At 37.4% G+C, this 19,709-nt stretch overlaps 1 protein-coding gene across 1 annotated transcript; it reads right to left on the minus strand.

Annotated features, from left to right (window-relative positions):
- Positions 1 to 4,491: 4,491 nt before the first annotated feature.
- On the minus strand, positions 4,492 to 18,527 carry LOC139725598 (cyclin-dependent-like kinase 5). The gene is made up of 8 exons (XM_071636689.1): positions 18,398 to 18,527; positions 14,176 to 14,264; positions 13,169 to 13,354; positions 10,411 to 10,506; positions 8,450 to 8,621; positions 6,908 to 7,038; positions 5,909 to 5,989; positions 4,492 to 5,017 (listed from the first exon to the last, which is right to left on the minus strand). The coding sequence occupies exons 1-8, from the start codon at positions 18,432 to 18,434 to the stop codon at positions 4,925 to 4,927; spliced, it is 885 nt and encodes a 294-aa protein (XP_071492790.1). The 5' UTR covers positions 18,435 to 18,527; the 3' UTR covers positions 4,492 to 4,924.
- Between the last annotated feature and the right edge of the window lie 1,182 nt (positions 18,528 to 19,709).

A 19,709-nucleotide genomic window follows, 5' to 3' on the forward strand; every position in this document is an offset into this window, starting at 1 on the left:
CTCCGGAGGGGATCCGTGAAGCAAGACGCAGTCTCCGCGGAACATTCCCCGACAGACAGATACAGACCGATCTTTCGGTCAAGGTCCAAATTAACCCCGGGGTGCTCCTTCACACCTGGTTACTAGTATACTGGTACAGATCCAAAGCAGCATGCATGCATGCGCACACGTGATTCGTGCATAGCCTAGTTTGTGTCTGTGTTTATTTGCCCTTTTTCATATCGTCTCAATGTGTGAACATTCCAAAAGCAATGACGATCGCTACAGAAAGTGTACATGTGTAGCGTAGTGATAGTACCTTGTACCTTGTAGTAGTTATCCCCGAAGACCTCTGCTAGGAAGGGTAAGTCAGGGCTGACGAGAGTGGTAGCACAAGTTTCTTTTGTTTTATGAGAGCTTTGACTTTTTTAGTTTGGTTTTGAAGACTTCTGTGCTCTTGGATAATATTATTTCTTTTGGGAGGTCGTTCCAGAGGGAAATTACATCTGGGAAGAATGAGTGTGCTAGCTGGCTTGTGGAGATGAAGGTCGATACGGGGTCATACTGCACTAAAAAGGATCTGCTGATCACAGAACTATGAATGTGCCTTCTGCTATATAATTCAAATAATTTTGTGTACTTTCTCATTAGTTTTCTAATGGGAGGCAGGTAACTCCGCGTTCCGAGAGGAGGCACTCCAGCATGAGTAACTCAAGGGCGGGCGCGCAACACGGGGGGGCCTTTCCACTGCTAGATATCTACACCGCATTAACCCTGGGCACTTTTATGGGCTTCATGTTAACAAACATCCAGACCTAAATAATGCGACGGATCTTTCTGTCTACTGACTACTGTGCTGTGCTGTGGACTAGTACCGGTACTGTACACATCATGTTCGTTCAGGCTGGTCGCATTATTTAGGTCCGGATGTTTTTTAACATGAAGCCCATAAAGACACAAAGTCATGCGTTGACCGAGAAAAATTTATTTTAACTCCAATTCTATGAATTTCTACTTAGACTAAATGAGTACAGAGTAAAACTTTGTCCCACTCCGAACAATGCTCGCCCACACATAAGCCACATGTGTAACGTTTATAGTAGTCCACGCCCACCGCCGCGCCGACGCCCTTTCCCCCGCCCGCCGCGCCCGGCCCGGGCAGCATGTTCATTGGCAGGTCTGTACCACTAACACCTCGATCGGGTCATTGCGATCAACGTTTAACCTCTCGCCTCGCAACAAAACCTCATCCGGATTGCTTCCTTCCAACTCTCAAACTTTCATCGCAACGCATTCATGGCAGTCGAGTACTATTATACTTACCGACATTTTCGTGATCTTTATGAAGGTGATTTTAACAGCTCAAAAAATTGTGAGGGATACGGTGTTTCACTAACAGACTTGACCCGTGATAAACTACTGCACAAGGTGTTTCTTCATCGATACCATGCTCGCGGCTAGCTAGCTAGCCATAGGTGATCGAACGAACAAAAACGCGTACAGGGACGGACATTGCTCATGCACTCGCGGGCACGCACACGTGTCGATCGATCGATCAAATACGTTGTACTTTGTTTCCATTGATGAAGAATAAAGATTCAAACCCGGAACCACAAGGAGGGTGGGAGGATTGAGAAAATGTTGGGAAGGGTCCGTGGGGTTAACCGTTGGAGGGAGCGGTGGAAAGAATGGTGGGAGTCCCCGCGACAATTAAAATGGATATACTGTACATTGTAATTGTATGTATCAAGCTATTTTTTTTTTTTTATATTCTTTAACAGAATCTATTGTTTGCTGAGAGTACAGCTGGATTAAATTTCATGATTATAGATTACTGTATGTAATGCATAATGCTGATTTGTGTTGATTCTGGTACCAAGTGGTACTCGTAGTAGTATATGTATTTTGATTTCTCATGTACAAATGTGTTTGAATTCAATATGGAGTCAATATCAGCAAATAAGTGCAATCACTGACCTCTGTGTAAAATATCTTTGCAAGGGCTTGTTGTTGTTGTTGAGTTCATTTGGCATTTAGGAATAAAAAATAGGAACATTTGTGTTCAATTTGATCCTTGAAGAATTAAATTCCAAAGAAATCATTTTTCTTACTTTGTTATCATAATTAGTATAAATAATTAAAAACTATAATCTATGCAAAGTCGTACATTAAGGACTTGGTTCAGTCTTCTTTTTCCAGACTTAGGAAGAAAAAAAAATGCTTTGCACAAAAATGACTCATTCTTACCTATTACATTTTGATGATGCAGTTATGCCCATGTTTAAAGATTGCAAACATCATACAGGGAAAATTTTGAAAAGTAAGTGTCATAACTGTGAACAAAGTATTTTTTTTAAAATCCTACCAGAGATCCTTGCATTTATTTTTCTTAAGTACATGTACGCATAAATTCTCATTCATAAATTCAAATTCATAACTTACAATACCGGTACCCCTAGCTCTCAAAGGGCTTATTTCTTGTGACATACTTATAAGGGCTGATGAATATCCATTTTTATGTCTTGTGAATACATGATGAAAAGAAAAGAGACCACCAGCATAACCTTTATATGTTAAAGGGATGGTATAGTATACAAATAATGAATGTTTATGAGTGCAATGGACAAAATATTTCATGAGGTGAAAGATGAAATGATCCATATTCAACGAGGCGCAGCCGAGTTGAATGGATCAAACATTTCATCTTTCACCGAATGAAATATTCTGTCCATTGCAAGAATGAAAAGCATTCATTATTTGTTTTATATAATGCTTAAAATAGATCCTTGTCATTTGATGCTTTATTAATTTAGAAACGAGAGAATCTGAGATTGTGAGAGTGCTCACTAAGTGCTTTATGCTATATAGCGCCCTGTCACAATACACACGCTGCACATGCAAGCGCATTTCACACACAGTGTGCCAGCGAGCGTGCAATAGAGAAAATCGTATGGATCCAGACTTGCACGGTAAATGGAGCCACAATTGCACGAATGATGATGTCATAGTAAAATGGGCCGAATGATCAACCAATCAAATGATTAAGAGCTATAAATTGAAAAAGCTCCTTACCGTGGGAGGCCACCGGGGGGAAAAACCCATCCCACACCCTCGCTCGCGCGCACATTCCCATGCCGAGATGCCGAGTCATGAAAATCTCATTCATAAAATTTTTTTGAACTTGGCATCCCTGGATGTATAGGCCACATTCAATATTTTCTTACGCTGATACATGTAATGAACTCAGGATGATACAAGAATATCTTTTATGATTTTAAGTTTCCAGCTGAGAATATAAAGCAATATTCTTTACCAGAGCTGTCCCAAGTAGCACTGTACACACTTACTGCATTTGCATCCCAATCCACATCACCACAGAAGAAAACTGTTCAGTCTTAATAATACACATACTGTAGTTCTTTATTATACTTCTCCATACATAGAGCACAAAACTCGGTGCACAAACAAACATACCTTACCAACGATGATTCTGTACACATAGATTTTTCTTTTTGTTTAAATACCAGTAGAAGCAAATCATGTACATGAATTTTATCCCCACATCACTGTTTCTGGAATTGTGTCAAATTTAGAAGTCTTGGCTGTCTGTCTGAACTCCTTAATACTTTAAAAAGGAGCACACCAAATACACCGGTTCGTCACAATCTGAAATGGCTGCCAAATTTAAATACCAGGTACACGCCCATAAAAACAGAACAAAGAAAAACAAACAAACAGCATACCAGAAATCAGTTGCACATTCAAAACACAGAACCTGGGACACTCTAACAAGTCAAAAAAATTCTGTTTTGTTTTCAACATGCAAAAGAATGTTAATGATGTACTGCACAATAAATCTCCCTTTCATACTTGAACTGTGTTGGAAATTACACACGTTCCATTACACCTGTGTATTCACCTGTGTATTCAATTCACGACATTAACACGCAAACAGTTACTACCACTCAAATGACATTCACAATTATTGGCAAGTTGAATTTGGACCGTAATCCTCCACTGCTCTTTCATTCTCATCAATTAATATGTGGCTGCAGTTTGCCCTTGAATTATATAATGCTTTCTCATATTCATATCTCAGTCATACTTCTTGTCATCTGGGTGCATAATAAATATCATAATAACTGTAATAGATCACATCATTTATTTTTCTCCACATTCTTTTTGTAATGGGAAGTACTGAACTACAACTATCTTCATCAATAGTCTGATAAAACTCTAAAATTTTTAAAGTCTGTGTCAAAGCCTCGGTGCACACATAATTTTACTAGTTTTGATTCCTGTGTTTTATCTTCAAAACCAAAACCAATGAAATTCCAAATACATTTGGTACAGTACTCTGTACTCTTCAATATGAGGTTACAGGACATTGTAAGGTGCAGTAAGAAATTTCTTTCATCATGCATGAAATACAAGAATGCATACTATTTTCTCATTTCCTGCACGCTTAAACCAATTGCAGAAAGGTGAATGCTGATTGTTTTATCTATTCTGTTTCATTTCTGTTTCATTTCTAGGTTGATGATATGGATGCATTTTTGCATATTTTTCCTCTTTACATTCTGAAGCATGAAACATAATTTTCCCAGCAAGTATGCAGAACAACACCATCAGCTTAAGAGGAATGTCATCTTCACTGATTTAATACAAGCAAGACAGTTTCGAACAGAAAACAGATGAACATGCTATCATACACACAGTCTAATCTGCCATGGAACGCCATGTATGACAAGACACACCTTGACATAAACATATTTCAACTTTGAAACAAAGTAAACCTTGAGCTGAATAATATGGTATATATATTTTTGCAATGCTTGTTTTGGGTGTCTTTCGTTTTTCTTTTGTAACTTGCTCTTGTGTAACATTTCAAATCTTGGATGTATGATGGTCTCCTTGACTACTGAAAGTTGTAATGCTGCCCCCTCTAGTTGATCACCGAGTTGAGGTCAGCGAAATATGCATGCATGAGCCCCTCCTCAGCGGACATGCGTAGAGCTGGGTTGCACATCATCAGGCGCTGAACAAACAACAAAATTAGAGAAAAACCAGAGAAATTCAGTAAGACAAAACAGAGGTTTTGGACAATTAAGAAAACTTTAAAGAAACTCAATAAAAATTTCAAATATCTAATTTATCGCAAAAGACTGCACAGTAACATGTCAGTAAGACAGGCAACGTGGATTGAGAAATTCTTGCTTTACCAAGAAGGTGAAGTTCATTGTGCGGCTTTTGCTGATACTCTCCATAAACAGTAAGATTGCATGTTCGATCTGTATCAAGTCTGTACCAAGTTGAAAGAAGGAAGCAGCCCGAGATTGAAACCCCTCACCTACTGCTTACTGGACAGCAGCGCAACCAACACCCCTGAAACCATTTCATCATGGTATTGACATGATAAAGTTGGGACAAATACCCAATGCTTCAACTCACCTCTTTTCTTTTCTTTTTTATTCTCTCTGATCTTATTCATAAAGTATTAGACATAAGAGAATGCTCAATAGAGAGAAAGAAAACAAAACCTCGACAGTCCCCAATGACCGCCCCCCCCCCAAAAAAAAAATGGTGAGTCTTGCACATGACTACTGTTAACCCGTTGAGGACAGACTGATTTTGCAACAACATAAATTTCCCATAGACCCCTGCCCGAATATACTTGGGACTCGTCCTCAACGGGTTACAGTGGAATTTTTTCGCAAATTTTGTGAGACCAGAAACCAGCACAAAAATAACAACATGTGAATTTTTTAGCACTAATGCATGTTTTGATTCCGCAGAATTAAAAACACACAAAGTTCCTCATACCCTTGAAAATATCCACTTTTACAGTATACAGTGCTATGTGAGTACTTCACCCCTTCCTCTACTCTGCTCTGGTCCTGGCCACGTACACCCCTACTACTGGTCTTACCTGCAGCAAGTCACGTCCAGTCGCTGACAAACTAGGCACAACCGATGCCAGTGGTGTTGTGACAGGGTAGATGGGATATGGCTGTGAGTATAGACGACAGAAGCATTCAAAGTTCACATATCAATTTAAAAGTGAATACATCATTTTACTGAAAAATTTTCCCAGTGTATTGTGGCAATAGTACTTTATCGACAGTTAGCTAATTTTATTTCTTTTTTTTTTTGCACTTAGTAATTTTCAAATACTGTAAAATGAGGAATGTTCGCGTGCATTTTAATTTCGCGAATTTCGCGAGAGCCAAGATTCACAAAATTAAAATGTACGCGAAAGTTCTTGTCTACACTATATGCATAAAGTGTTAGAGGCAACTCGCGAAAATTTAATGCTGCAAAAAAGTTTAATGCCGCAAAAAAGGCTGCCGGCTCCAATTCGCGAAAATTCAAAGCCACAAAACTATGGTGCTTTACAGTAGTCCCAACTGCCATTTTTTTCTTTCTCTCTCTGTGTGACAGTTAATAATATCATGACTATAGTCAAGATGTGCTTTGTGAGAATATAAGCACCTCTTTCCTTTGTTGAAAATCTCTTGCTGTTATACACTAAAACATGGTGGCAACTACAACACGGTGGCAATCTCTAGATTGCTTTGCTTGTCCGTTGTTAGCTCCATTGAGATCATTTTAATCTTTTTTAAAACCTATAAATTAATGGTTTTAGGCACTTACCTAGTATCATTGACATGATTTACATCAAGTGTTTTAAGGTAATACCTTAAAACACTTTGCAAGGATGACCCATGGCTGGTATCAAAAGAGTTAAAGGATGACTCCTTGTCACACTTCCTGGTATGGCTGTATGTATGTTTGCTTATCCATGCATCTGTATCTATGGTTATATATTTATACATAATTATATATTGTTATATTTATCCATATATTCAGATGCGGTACACATATATGATACACACACGCAGGCTGACACACAAACACACATATACACCTTGAATTCAGGCAGCTTTGAGATCCCCGGCCATGTGTCTTCAGTTGAAGTACCCAGTAACTTAAAGATCCTCTTCAGCTGATCTTCAACGTCATTACCAGGAAACAGTGGTCGCCCTGCATTGGCCATCTCTGTGGGAGGGAAATAAAGGATCAACAGGCAAGTTGACTATAGTTTTCACACATCCGTGAATATTTCTTTGATCTCTGAAGCCACAACAACAACAAAATTCAGTAGGTTAGTTTCAGAAACATTAATTTCATCTTCATGGATTCTTGACCCCAACCCATCCCATGTCTATTCTGGTTGCAATGATCATACACAACTCCAAGTGTAAAAGTGGAAATTTTTGCAATGTTTAAATTTTCGCGCATTTTGCGCAACCAGAAAAGAGAATTCCACAAAAATTAACTTTTCTAGCATTATGAAAGAGCACGCGACTAAACGTCTTCAGAAAGCAGAGGGAATAATTGAATACCTGAATATACGAACGACCAAGTCCATCAGAGAAAATTTGGGAAAAATGTAAATGAGTAAATAACTTCCTACTGCTTTTAGTGTTTTCAGTTATTGGGATGTTATTCATACAAATTTGAATGTAAAACGGTCACTTGAATGATTATCTGTATCTGCATGACTTCATAAATGGTTTCCAAAGACATTAGCCAAATTTGGACTATGGTCATTCTTATATTCAGGTATTCAATTGCTACCCTTAACATATGTCAGTATCAAGTTGATGGAATGTGTAATTTTCATGAAAAATGACTATTTTTTTGGTGGAATTTTCTTCATATTTTCTTTGGGTTGTTGTCCACTCATATGTCATAAGCTCTAGTAGTCTCCTCATCCAGCGGTTCCAACACCAAAACTTAAAAAATTCATAACTTTTGCATCGATTGTCCGCTTTTCCTCAAATTTTCACTGATGTGTTCTACTAGTATTGCTGCTTTCACTCAATCCACATTGCTCTTTGGGTTTGGGTTGCCTTTAATGTCTTGATTCTGCGGAATTAAAAACATGCAAAACTCTTCTTAACCGGCCAACGCAAACAATTAGTCACACAAAAATATCAACTTTTACAGTACATGTATATCATACTGTAAAAGCTGTTATTTTGAAGTACAGGAATTTTCGCGAATGAAGATGTCACAAACATTTTCTCGATTCATGTCATCATGATATTTTATACATTGTTACAATTCTTTACTGAGTTGTTACTACTGTAAAATTGGAAATTTTCGCAGTGGTGAAATTTTCGCGCATTTCGCGCAACCAGAAAATAGCGCGAAAATAAAAACACGTGAATATTTTAGCTTGCCATATGAAACCATGCGTGATGTCTTGATTCTGCAGAATTAAAAACACGCAAAACTCTTCTTACCCGGCCCAGCGCGAAAAATTAGTCGTGCGAAAATATCCACTTTTACAGTATTTATAAATATCATTCCACTGTTTATCACAAGAAAGCAATTAAACAAAATGAAAGGCTGTTGGAATTGACTTTTCTCTTTGGTCAAGAGGGTAAGAGGACTGCAGCACCTGCAAAAATGCATCCGGCTGACCACATGTCAATGGACGTGGTGTAGACCTTGGCCCCAAAGAGGACGTCCGGGGGCCGATACCAGAGAGTGACTACCTCTGCTGAGTAGCAGCGCACCGGAATGCCGAAAGCACGGGCCAGGCCAAAATCAGCCAGCTTCAGTTCTCCATTCTATAGGGAATGTGTAAAAGAGCAGGATGAATTTAACAATTTACATTACTCTTGCACATGGGCTTCACAATCACAGCAATCTGTTTTTATCAGTTACATTCTCTTTGGAAGCTTTGTCTCAAATGCTGTCAAACGCACAATATGTATATTAGTCTCCTATGTTAAGTAAGCCTCTGATAGAGTCCTCCCAATAACAAAATTATGGATTTGATATTCACTGATTTGACAAAATGGTTTAAAAAACTGCTCTGGTTTGATAGGTACGGTAGTTGGTCCATCATGTGTGTAACATGGTGAATCAGTGAATCTTGGGAGACACTATTGGATACACGTTTTATGTACCAAAAGATGCCTTCCTCAAAATTGCAAATAAGAGTCTATTGTGTGCAGTTAACATGACTTTCTGGATGTTGCCTTTGTGGTATATGTGACCCAAATATCAAATAGGTAAGGGGTATCAAATTAGGATACCAAGTATGGCGGTGCCATTATCATTAGGCTAATTCATAAGTTTTGATTGACAGGTCTGAACATAGAGTGTTCTTCAATCACTGTGAAGGGTTCTACTTCACACGGTTTGTTTTACGGGCTTGGCAGTTGTAACAATATCCAAGGTTAAAAAAAAAAAAATCATGAGATATAATCCAAGGGTAAAAATGCATGGAGATGTGATTACAAACCTCACACACACAATAAATGTTCATATGAAGTGATTCATTTTCTATTTTGATATGCTTACCGCATGGGGGAATATTTGTTCTTTGAAAAGAGGGAAATTACAATATTTATCCATTAAACATTCTATGAAAGGAAATTTTTCCCAAATGGCAGAGGCTATTTCGCATAGGTATTTTGACAAAGAAAACAAATTCCATGAAAAGCCAAGGAAATTATCAGCTTCCGCCATATTGAATTTTACATTTTCTTGATTTAAACTACTCCTTTTCATACCTCTATACAAGACGCAAACTGACTGATAATTCTCACACACTCCTAAAAACACAAAGTCGGTGGGTAACAAGCAAAACACTATTTTCTATCTAAAATATATAAGCAATTTAATGCGAAACATAACAGTCATTTTGCCCCAGCAGCAAATCCTGACACACACACAATGCATCCTATCATATGTTAGACATTTACGCTAATACACGCATGGTCACAATTGTTGTATCTTTTATTTTATTCCACTTTCAACTGATCACTCTGAATCTTCTATTACTTCATTAAAACAACATCCTATTTCTTTCTAGCTTTCTTTTTTGATAACTCCAATCCATTTAGGGTGTGGTGAAGCCATATCTCAGATGGAAAAGTGGCCCTACATTGTATGACGAGTAATCACACCTAGAATATTATGGACATGTGGATACAACTGCACACATATTTTTACTAAAGAAGGAAAATATTCTTTTTAACACCATAGACACAATTACCTGGTATAGCACTGAAACTCTTTATTATAGATCAAATGAATGCATGAAACTCTTATGTGATACTTTCTGGATTTTTTTTTTAAGGGGGGATAACTTTTTCTGTTTTGTTTTGTTTTTTTGCAAATTATGTTATTTATATATTTGCTCAGTTACTATAGTGCCTGCAGTCACAAAAGGCAAAAGAAATTGTACAGCTAAATTAAAAACTGCCAATCTCTTGGAAAACTAATAAGTGTGGACTGCTCCTATTGACAGTCAGGGACAAATCACACTTTGAAAAGTATTGAATGGTCAAAACATATGTTATAAATGTAAATGGCTTAATAAAGCATCTTAAAGTGGTTATATAATACCTTGTTTATCAGGAGATTCTGTGGCTTGAGATCACGATGGAGTACATGGTGACTGTGACAGAAGGCTAGGCCCCTCAGTAGCTGGTACATGAAGGACTAGCACAAAACAACCAGAGGAAGAAAAAGAAGACTATAAGAATTAACAGCTCAATATGTCTATTTACTAATGTCTGAAATTCACGGATACTGTAAAAGTGGATATTTTTTTTCGCACTCAGCCAGGTAAGAAGAGTTTCATGTGTTTTTAATCCCGCAGAATCAAGACATCAACTCCTGGAACCTATGGCAAGCAAAAAAAATTCGCGTGCTTTTAGTTTCGCGCTAGTTTCTGGTTGCGTGAAATGAACAAAAATTTCCACTTTTACAGTATCTGACAAGGGATGTGGTATTACACAAGCTACTCTGTTCATCTGCTACTATCCAGTACCCTTTGGTACTCGGAATGCGGTTTCCATGCATTACATGTTACCATGTCAGACATTGCTCACGCAAGTTTTCTGGGTATCAGAACCAAACACTGTTATGAATGGTATGCATAGTATGTTAATTTGGACCCTGTTGCATTTAAAAGAAATTAAAAAAAAACAATCAAATATGCAGTCAGAATTTAAATCAAATGTAAGTCAGATAGTAGCCAATGAGAATGGAGTATTCACTGACATTAATATATGATTTTCTGACTAATGTTTGATTTCAACTTTTATGCAACAGGGCCCTGGTCTGTTTTGATTAAAAAAATAACCTATAACATTGGCTCCACATCACAACATGAAGAACTACATGAAGGACTGTCAAAAACTGACAAAGACATTGGCAAGAGGAAATTAAAACATCTTTCAAAGCTCTCTATATTGTGTTCTCTAACTACACAGAACAAAAGTTGCCAGCAAGGTCATGACCCTTTATTTCCATGCACAGCACAAGATTAGCATTAGGCAATATCCTAGTCAGGTTAACAGACCTGTGCATAACATATGGAAACTGGTGAGCTTTCACACATGTTCTGGTCAATGTAAGAATGTCAGCAAGATAGAGACACACATGCTACAATACATACTTGTAGTTGCCATCAAGCAGCACACTATTTCATTGTCTTCCTTTACAGTGTCTCACCAATAAGAATTAAATAATTGCCAGACAAAGAATGACCTTGTTCAGTCTCCTAAAGTTCCAAATATTATGCATACCAATCCCCTTTTCTGGTTGATCAATTTAGTAACATTTCAAATATTATGCATACTATTAAAATGATTGCTCATTGCAGCCAAGGAACTTGCCCCAAAGGCCTATAGTCCATGGGCCAGGCCAGATATTGGTACCATCTGAGGTGGCAAAACCTTTTTGGTGTCATTTTGTTTGTCGGGCATAGATATGCTTATCAAGCTATGATAGCATTTCCAAATGAGTAGCTTAGTCATAATAAATGAATTTTTAACCAATTTGGTCTCGTTGTTATATCCCTATACTTCTGAATCGAAACTAACCGCTATACAAAGAAGAGCACTGTCTTCTGTATGTTCCACAGAGCTGTAAAATGTAGCTCTGTGGAATGTTCACAGGTGTTCTGTTGTAAACGCGGTGCACTTAGTCTTTATTCAAGGCAGCGAAGGGAATATCCAAAGGTTATGATGTCCACAGCGCTTAGTCTTTATTCTAGACGGCGAAGGGAATATCCAAAGCATATGATACAGTGTATATCCTTTTATCTAAAAACAGCAACAACAACAAAAGCAATTCCTCATTAATTTTACCGTATTTTTCAATTACTTATCATTTTCCAGCGAAAACGCTACGGTGAAAACGCTAATACCACGCCAATGTCGCTTTATTTCCATCCAACAATATAAGATAATGCAAAAACGATGTACTGGTACACTACGATACATTATAATGAATAATATTGTAAATGAACAGAGTGATTTTTGTTTAAAACTGATGTATTTGCTGATAGGATAGTATAAAAACAGTATAGATAATCCCTTTTATGAGGAACTTTAGATATGATAACGGTACATTGGTCTAGATAAAGACTAAAGCGCACCGCGTGACAGCTGTGGACATCATAAGAACCCTTTGGATATTACCTTCGCTGCCTTGAATAAAGACTAAGCACACTGCATTTACAACAGAACACCTGTGGACACTGAAGACAGTGCTCTTCTTTGTATAGCGGTTAGTTTCGATTCAGAAGTATAGGGATATAAAAATGAGACCAAATTGGTTAAAAAATCATTTATTATGACTAAGCTACTCATTTGGAAATGCTATCATAGCTTGATAAGCATATCTATGCCCGACAAACAAACTAACACCAAAAAGGTTGTGCCCCCTCAGGTGGTACCAACAACCCATTTTTCGGGTCTTGGCCCATGGACTACTACCCATCATCGCAACATCGAATGAATGCAACTTGGATTCATTCATTCATTCATTGAAATGTTTTTTGTAGGAACAGGTGAACTGAATATTGCACACGGGATTACTCAGCCAAATGAGGAAAGAGCAACCGTCAAGTTGAATAAATAATTTATCTATTTCTTTTTAATTTATTCATTGATGAGATCCGTAATGCAACAGCCACCTGCCTTATACAGCCACCAAAAAAATTTACCCTCCCCCTCCTCTCCACCTCCCCCCCCCCCCCCCCAAAAAAAAAAAAAAAAGCCATGTTAAAGATCCTGCATATAGCAGCCACCTGTCTATAATGGCCACTGTTTTTGCTCCCCTGGGTGGCTGCTATAGACAGGTTTGACTGTACCTTCACTGTGTCAGGATCAATCTCTCCATTGCAGGTGTCAAAGTACTTCTTGAGGTCCTGGTCACAGTACTCAAAGACCAGAGTCAGTTTCTTCTCGCTATGCAGGACGTCGTAGAGCTGCACAATGTTCTTGTGCTTCAGCTCCTTCAGCAGACAGATTTCCCTCAGCGCTGAACTCGGAACACCCTGGCAGCATTTGGAGAAAAGACAAGGATAAATGAATTCTACACTTGCTGCAGCAGTACTCAATTCATAACATATGATTATCTACATTCATCACTTTCCATCTTAATGATGTAATTTATAATCCTCAATTCAAAATTTTCAAAATTCATGCAAGACATCTAAATAAAGTGAACGTATCACAAACAGTAGATCAATGCTGGATGCAGCAATGGGTGCTAACAGTGGCATTAATTCACTGAATAAGTGTCAAATTAATGTTAATTTCAAAACAAAGCAACTACATACTTGCTTCCATTCTACAAATCATCCATTCACAGAATGGTTCATTTCTCAAGTGCTTCATGGTAACAAAATAATGGGTGGTACTTTTAGGATAAGCAGTTTATTTTCATTATATCAAAATTTTATCATAGGCAACTAAACAGTAAAGTATATATCCGGACAACAATTTTAGGACCTGAATTTTACTTCGTTGTACAGTGGACTCTCGTTATAGTTAAGTCCTCGGGACCAGCCGTTTTCTTTCATTATATCGAAGTTTCGCTATAACCGAACTTCGCTATAACCGAACACTCAAACAATAGAAATACTTTGAGCGGATAATGTTGTGGCCTGAATTTTTATTTCATTGTAACCGGAATTTCATTAACCGTGTTTGTTATAATGGGAGTGCACTGTGATAAGAGTTTTTTGGTTTTTTTAATTAACTGTCTTCAATATAACAGGAGTGCACTGTAACTCCACAGAGTGTGAGGTGAAATAAATGCAGGTTTGAAGGCAGATTGTTGTTTGGCTCCTGAATCCTGACCACCCATGATTACCTCATCGTCATCATCCAGTCGCACTCTCTTCAGTGCTACGATTTCCTGAGTGTCACGGTTCTTTGCTTTGAAAACGGTTCCATATGTGCCTGGACAAAAAAACAAAGATATTTGGTTATCTCTCACAACAATTCACTGTAATACACACAGATTTTCTATCAAATCAAAAGACTGCTCCCTGATTTAAGCAACCTGGAAAAGAAGAAAGTAGTCTTGAATGATTGTAGCTAACAGGCCTTTAAAAAAAAAGAGAGAGAGAGAAAAAAAAATGAAGTTCTTAAAAAAAAAACAACAACCTGAAACTAAGACAGACAGATAACAAGGAAGTTACAAAGTATACATGTACAGCGAAAGGGAAAAATGATTGCGCTGTTTAAAACAACTTCATTACCCAGTACATGCAGCATGACCAATGTAATGCATATTGGACATCATCATAACCTAACTTCTGAAAAGAAATCGGAAAGACTTCCTTATAATGCAAATATGAAATGCCCCTCCCCCCCCCATCGCCATACCTATTTACACATGAATCCATGCACTCACTTACATATGACAAGTGGTGGGATGTACAATGGTATGGGGGGGGGGGGGGGAAGCACATAAGATTAAGGAAGTCTTGCCAAGAAATAAATACGGTCCCAATTCAGATAACATTTACCAGGTACATTGGACCCTGCTATCACGGTAAATTACCATATCAAAATATAAATAGATACTAATTTGATACCTTGCTTGTCACTATATAAACTGAACTGACACAAAACATCTTGCAAATTGTAGAGCCATTCTGATCAATATCAACAATGACATGACAACCGACTGAGAAGGAATCCCTCCAATGGGCAATGTCATGATTCCGAAAAAAAAAACAACTAAAAAAAAAAAACAGTTAGAGTCGGGGCACCAGTTTGCCGCAGGGGTCCACTTTGCGGCACCCCTAGGAATATCTAACCATATCTTCAAAAGTAGAAGGGTATTTTTTTTTCTAAATTGTTTTATTTGAAGAGCAACTGAAGAGCTTTCTTTTGATACCAGAATCATGAAATAACTCGGATGATGGCTTTCATAATTCTAATTTAAACCGTCTGTGTCACGCTGTTTTTAAAAAAGTATGACTTTCTTAACAAAACGTTAAGATTTTGTTCTGTTGTTACTCAACCACCATCATCCCTTGTTTGTATCTTAAAATCTTACTATCAAAAGAGGCCTGGCATAGTAAGGATTCCTTGTGTAACTCAACTGTGTTCAATATTCTAAAATTCCATTTCCTTTGTAAGTTTTGAGGATTGCAACAGTGACCAAAATGTTGGGGATGGGTCCGGTTTGCGGCACCCCTTTGGGATTTACACACATAGCGCTATTTTACATGTCAAAATGGGAGGAAATTGATGAAATACATGCGATCTTGAAAAACTATGAAGTGTTCTAACAAGCTGAAAACTAGTTGGACCATCAAAAAATATTTTGTTTTTGCAAAATTTTGATGTTTGAAGAAATCAGGGGACCTTTTTGTGCGTGTGTGGGGTGCTGCAAACTGGACCCCCCTGCCGCAAACCGGGTCCTCTTGGTGGTTGCAAATTTTCTGCATAAAATTGATTATTATGACTAGGGTAATTGTCCACCATACAAAATTGTGATGCAGAGTCAAGAGGCCTTTGGTATGTTTGGTACCTCTTCCAATAAAAAAATAAAAAAATAATTTAATTTCTGTTGCCAGTTTTACCAGAATACTATTAATACCCTTGAAAAGGCCATAACCTGCTGCAAACTGGGTCCGCTACTCTAGACTCGATCTAGTCAATCATGTAATATGCTTTTTGGGCAGTGAATGCCTGGTTTACACCGATGCAAACATTTCACTTGGTCTTCCATAATGATCTACATAAATATATATATCATGTTGACCCTATCTAGATCTAGTGTCTCCTACTAGTAGTACTAGATCTAGGTAGGAAGTAATTTGTCCTGAAAAGTTAGTAGGTCTATTGTTGCTCAGCCACAAATTGTCTTTATCGACTCTCGTCGTTCTCAAATAGCCAGGATTGGGCAGGAATTTCTCATCGATAAGAAAATGACCTAGTCTAGATCTATTTCATGTGGTATGAAGGTTTAAACTGATATAATGAATGAATGAATGAATGAATGAATGATTTATTACCAAATTTTTAAGTTCATGTTTACAATCACAGATAATTTATACAATCATTGAGAATACAATGATAATAATACAATTAACATGAATACAAGACATGAAATAATAGAATCAAACTTATCAACAATATGAATATGAAAGTACAAACATTTACAAATTTGGTAAAAGGGTCCAACAAATAGCAACGCTAGTGGACGTTGGCCCTTGAATACAGAAGAAGAATATAATTCAACAAGAAAATTATTTACATTATAAACAAGTGCAGGCCTCGAATTACCCGGGAGGCAAAAGGCAATTTGCCGCAATGCCCTATCTACTTGCCGCAATGCCTCTCTCAAAATTACCATGCTTACTGCAACTTTTCCTTGCTGCCCTTAAAAATTTTTGAGAAAGAGTGCCCCTAAAACCAAAAATTGCCTGTCCCTAAAACTGGCAAAATTCGAGGCCTGCAAGTGTATTTACACTATGTACAAGATTAACATTTTGAAATTGATAAGTGTACTTACATTACTTATATTACTAGAATTGAAGTTTTTGCTTTGTGGATTACAAAATAAACAGGTTTATTCCAATTATGTGTATTCTTCCAATAAATTCCTTTTGAAGACTTTACAAAATTTTTACGAGAGGATGTATAACGTAAATCAGTTGAAAGATTGTTCCATATTTTAACACCTGAATATGCTATTGATCGCTTCCCTAATTCTGTTCTGACAGTTTTTAGTTTAAAATTGCACACTTCTTTGTTTCTTGTTTCGTAAGTATGGTCAATATGAGAAAAATAATATGATGCTTTATGAGGTAGGTTATCATTCAATAGATCATAGAGAAATATTCCAATTAGGTATCTTTATTCCTTAAATACATCCAATAATTTTAGTTCATACAATAAAGGTGCTGAGTGATGCCTGAAACTTTGGAATGTTATCACTCTCGACATTCTCTTTTGTAGAATCAGAATAGGATTTAAGAAAGATTTGTTTGTTCCATCCCAGACCTCCAATCCGTAGGTTATGCGACTTGTGAGGTAGAATAAAAGCATTGTATCTGGAGTAGCAGTATTTGTTTAGAGACGAAGTGTCATATTCTGTACAAAAGTCTAATTTTTTTTTTTTTTTTTTGCTTAAAACAGTGCATACATTATTGATGTGTTTCTTCCAATTTAAGTTTTCATCAATACAGATTCCGAGAAAAGATTTTGAATCAAATGACTCTAAAACGGATTCGTTAATTGACAATTGACCAAATATTTCAATTTTTCTACACCTACTTTTAAAAATCATATACAAGGTGTACTTAGATTTATTAATATTAACTGATAGCTTGTTTGAATTACACCATACAATCACATCTTTTATATCCTTACTAACATCTGCTAAGTTTATATCATGCTCATTTGTATTGAGAGTTATATGAAAAATATTAGAGTCATTGGCAAATAACCTAAAATTAAAATATGAAGTTGAATTGGGCAAATCATTATGAGAAAAAGTGTTGGACCCAAAACCCAAGATCCTTGAGGAACACCACACGAGATCAATTTATTTGAAGATATTGTTGTCTGTCTTTTAAATAATTCCTAAACCATTGTAAAGATAAACCTCGGATTCCGTAATCAGGTAATGTTTAAGCTTTTTAAGAAGAATTGTATGATTTATTGTATCAAAAGCTTTTGCAAAATCAGGAAAACTCCAAATCGTTGACCGCGGCCGCCCTTCATCAGTAAATTACTTAGAAGGGTATAGAAACTTTCTACATATCTTTTTCTCTCTATATAAATATGTATCTATAGCAAAGCAACAACCATCCCGAAGAGAACATTCGTAAAAACCAAACGAGTTTAAAGATTCTAAGGGCCCTTTTAAGGCGTTCTGAACCTAGTATCATCATCGCATAGCATCATCGACGCGACGCGACGCGTATATAACGGGTAACGGAAAGATACCAAGCACCACAGTAACATGAATATGCGGGACTGTATTCCCTTTCACCGGGCTCAATGTCATTTTGCAATTTATCCTTTACAAAAAGCCACAAGCTTGTTCAAAACATAAAATGTTCACTTACCTTCTCCGATTTTCTCGAGACGTTCATATTTTTGCATTTCCAGTCTTCTGTGCTCCGGAAAACAGCATTCGTCCACGGTTGTTTCGATCAAAACCGCGGTAGTTTTTGTTCTGCTGTGTCCTCCCTCTACTGAGCGAAAAGATTATTATGATCGATATTTTGGCTATAGCAAATTGGCGCAGCGATCGGTGGGCGGCAAAATCGGCCTCAAAATATTCAGCCCTATTCATACACGACGAATTTGTGTGTTGTTGTTGTTGTTTTTTCCAGATTCAGATTCCTGCATGCATTGTAGGATATATACTGGGATGTAGAATGCTGTACATAGCTTGACTAGGGAGCCGAAAGGCTCTAACTTAGAGGTGTAGTCCTTTCTTTCTATGTGCATGATGCAATATCCGAAGTAGTACCTTCTAGAGCCGGTGAGCCTCGTCGGAAGTCACTGAACTGCAATTCTGATTACCTGAGCTGCGCTCTGACTCCCCTAACCCTGGAGCTACATGCCTGATTTGTTAGTCTCACACCGTACATTAATTATCAACACACATTTTCAAAATAAAGAAATAAAGAAAGAAAAAGAAGGAAGTAAGGAACTAGAACGAAGAAAGAAAGGAATAAGGAAAGGGTTCCATAAGAAAAAGGAAAGAATAAAAGAAAGAGAGAGAGAGAGAGAGAACTCATGATGGGTGATGGGAACAATCAATTTTGCCTTGCGATATAGTCGAATACGTTGAGTACACAACAAGGATCAGTGAACGTATAGCCAATTTAACACATAAATGGCAATGATCAAGCTACAAAGCAGATCACGTTATCGAGAAAAGCATAAAGAATGGAAATCATCCATGATTATATCTATTTGTAACCCGGTTATGCAGTCACGTTTTGTCCATCGGTCGATAGGAATTGTTGAAAGGACAGTATTAGTGATGGCCGAGAATGGCCTTTCGGTTGCAAAAGTCCCGCGCTATTACGTCATACATTGAACGGTTCGAATACTAAAGTGGGGAGCGTAGTGAAATTATCGTGACACGGTGGACAAAAGCATGATTTTTTTTCACCAAAGCTACTTCATGATACTGAGTATGCCTTCTCAAAAAATAGGGTGCTCCAAAAAAATTGATGCTGGGAAGGAGGTCAGAGGTCAAAGGTCAATGACCTTTGTTTGTGAAATACTAGTAGGTTTTTTGGCTATTTCTCAAGTCAGGAATATCCAATCTGGATAAAACTTGGCAGGAAGAATATTGAGAACAAGTAAAATATTTTGATTGAATTTGGAGTGAATTTTCCAAAGGTCAAAGGTCAAAGGTCA

This window comes from Diadema antillarum, unplaced genomic scaffold, assembly GCF_040938485.1.
Source record: "Diadema antillarum isolate AM-2024a unplaced genomic scaffold, OU_Dant_1.0 seq00000051_RagTag, whole genome shotgun sequence".
Taxonomy (NCBI): domain Eukaryota; kingdom Metazoa; phylum Echinodermata; class Echinoidea; order Diadematoida; family Diadematidae; genus Diadema; species Diadema antillarum.

What these genes read in the sequence shown, in the direction of transcription:
- LOC139725598 (XM_071636689.1), bottom strand. Translation starts at nt 18,434, where the DNA reads ATGCAAAAATATGAACGTCTCGAGAAAATCGGAGAAG. An exon ending in TCTCGAGAAAATCGGAGAAG is followed by an intron (nt 14,265 to 18,397) that starts GTAAGTGAACAT and finishes TTTTTTGTCCAG; the next exon opens with GCACATATGGAACCGTTTTC. An exon ending in TTGATCCTGACACAGTGAAG is followed by an intron (nt 10,507 to 13,168) that starts GTACAGTCAAAC and finishes GTTTTGTGCTAG; the next exon opens with TCCTTCATGTACCAGCTACT.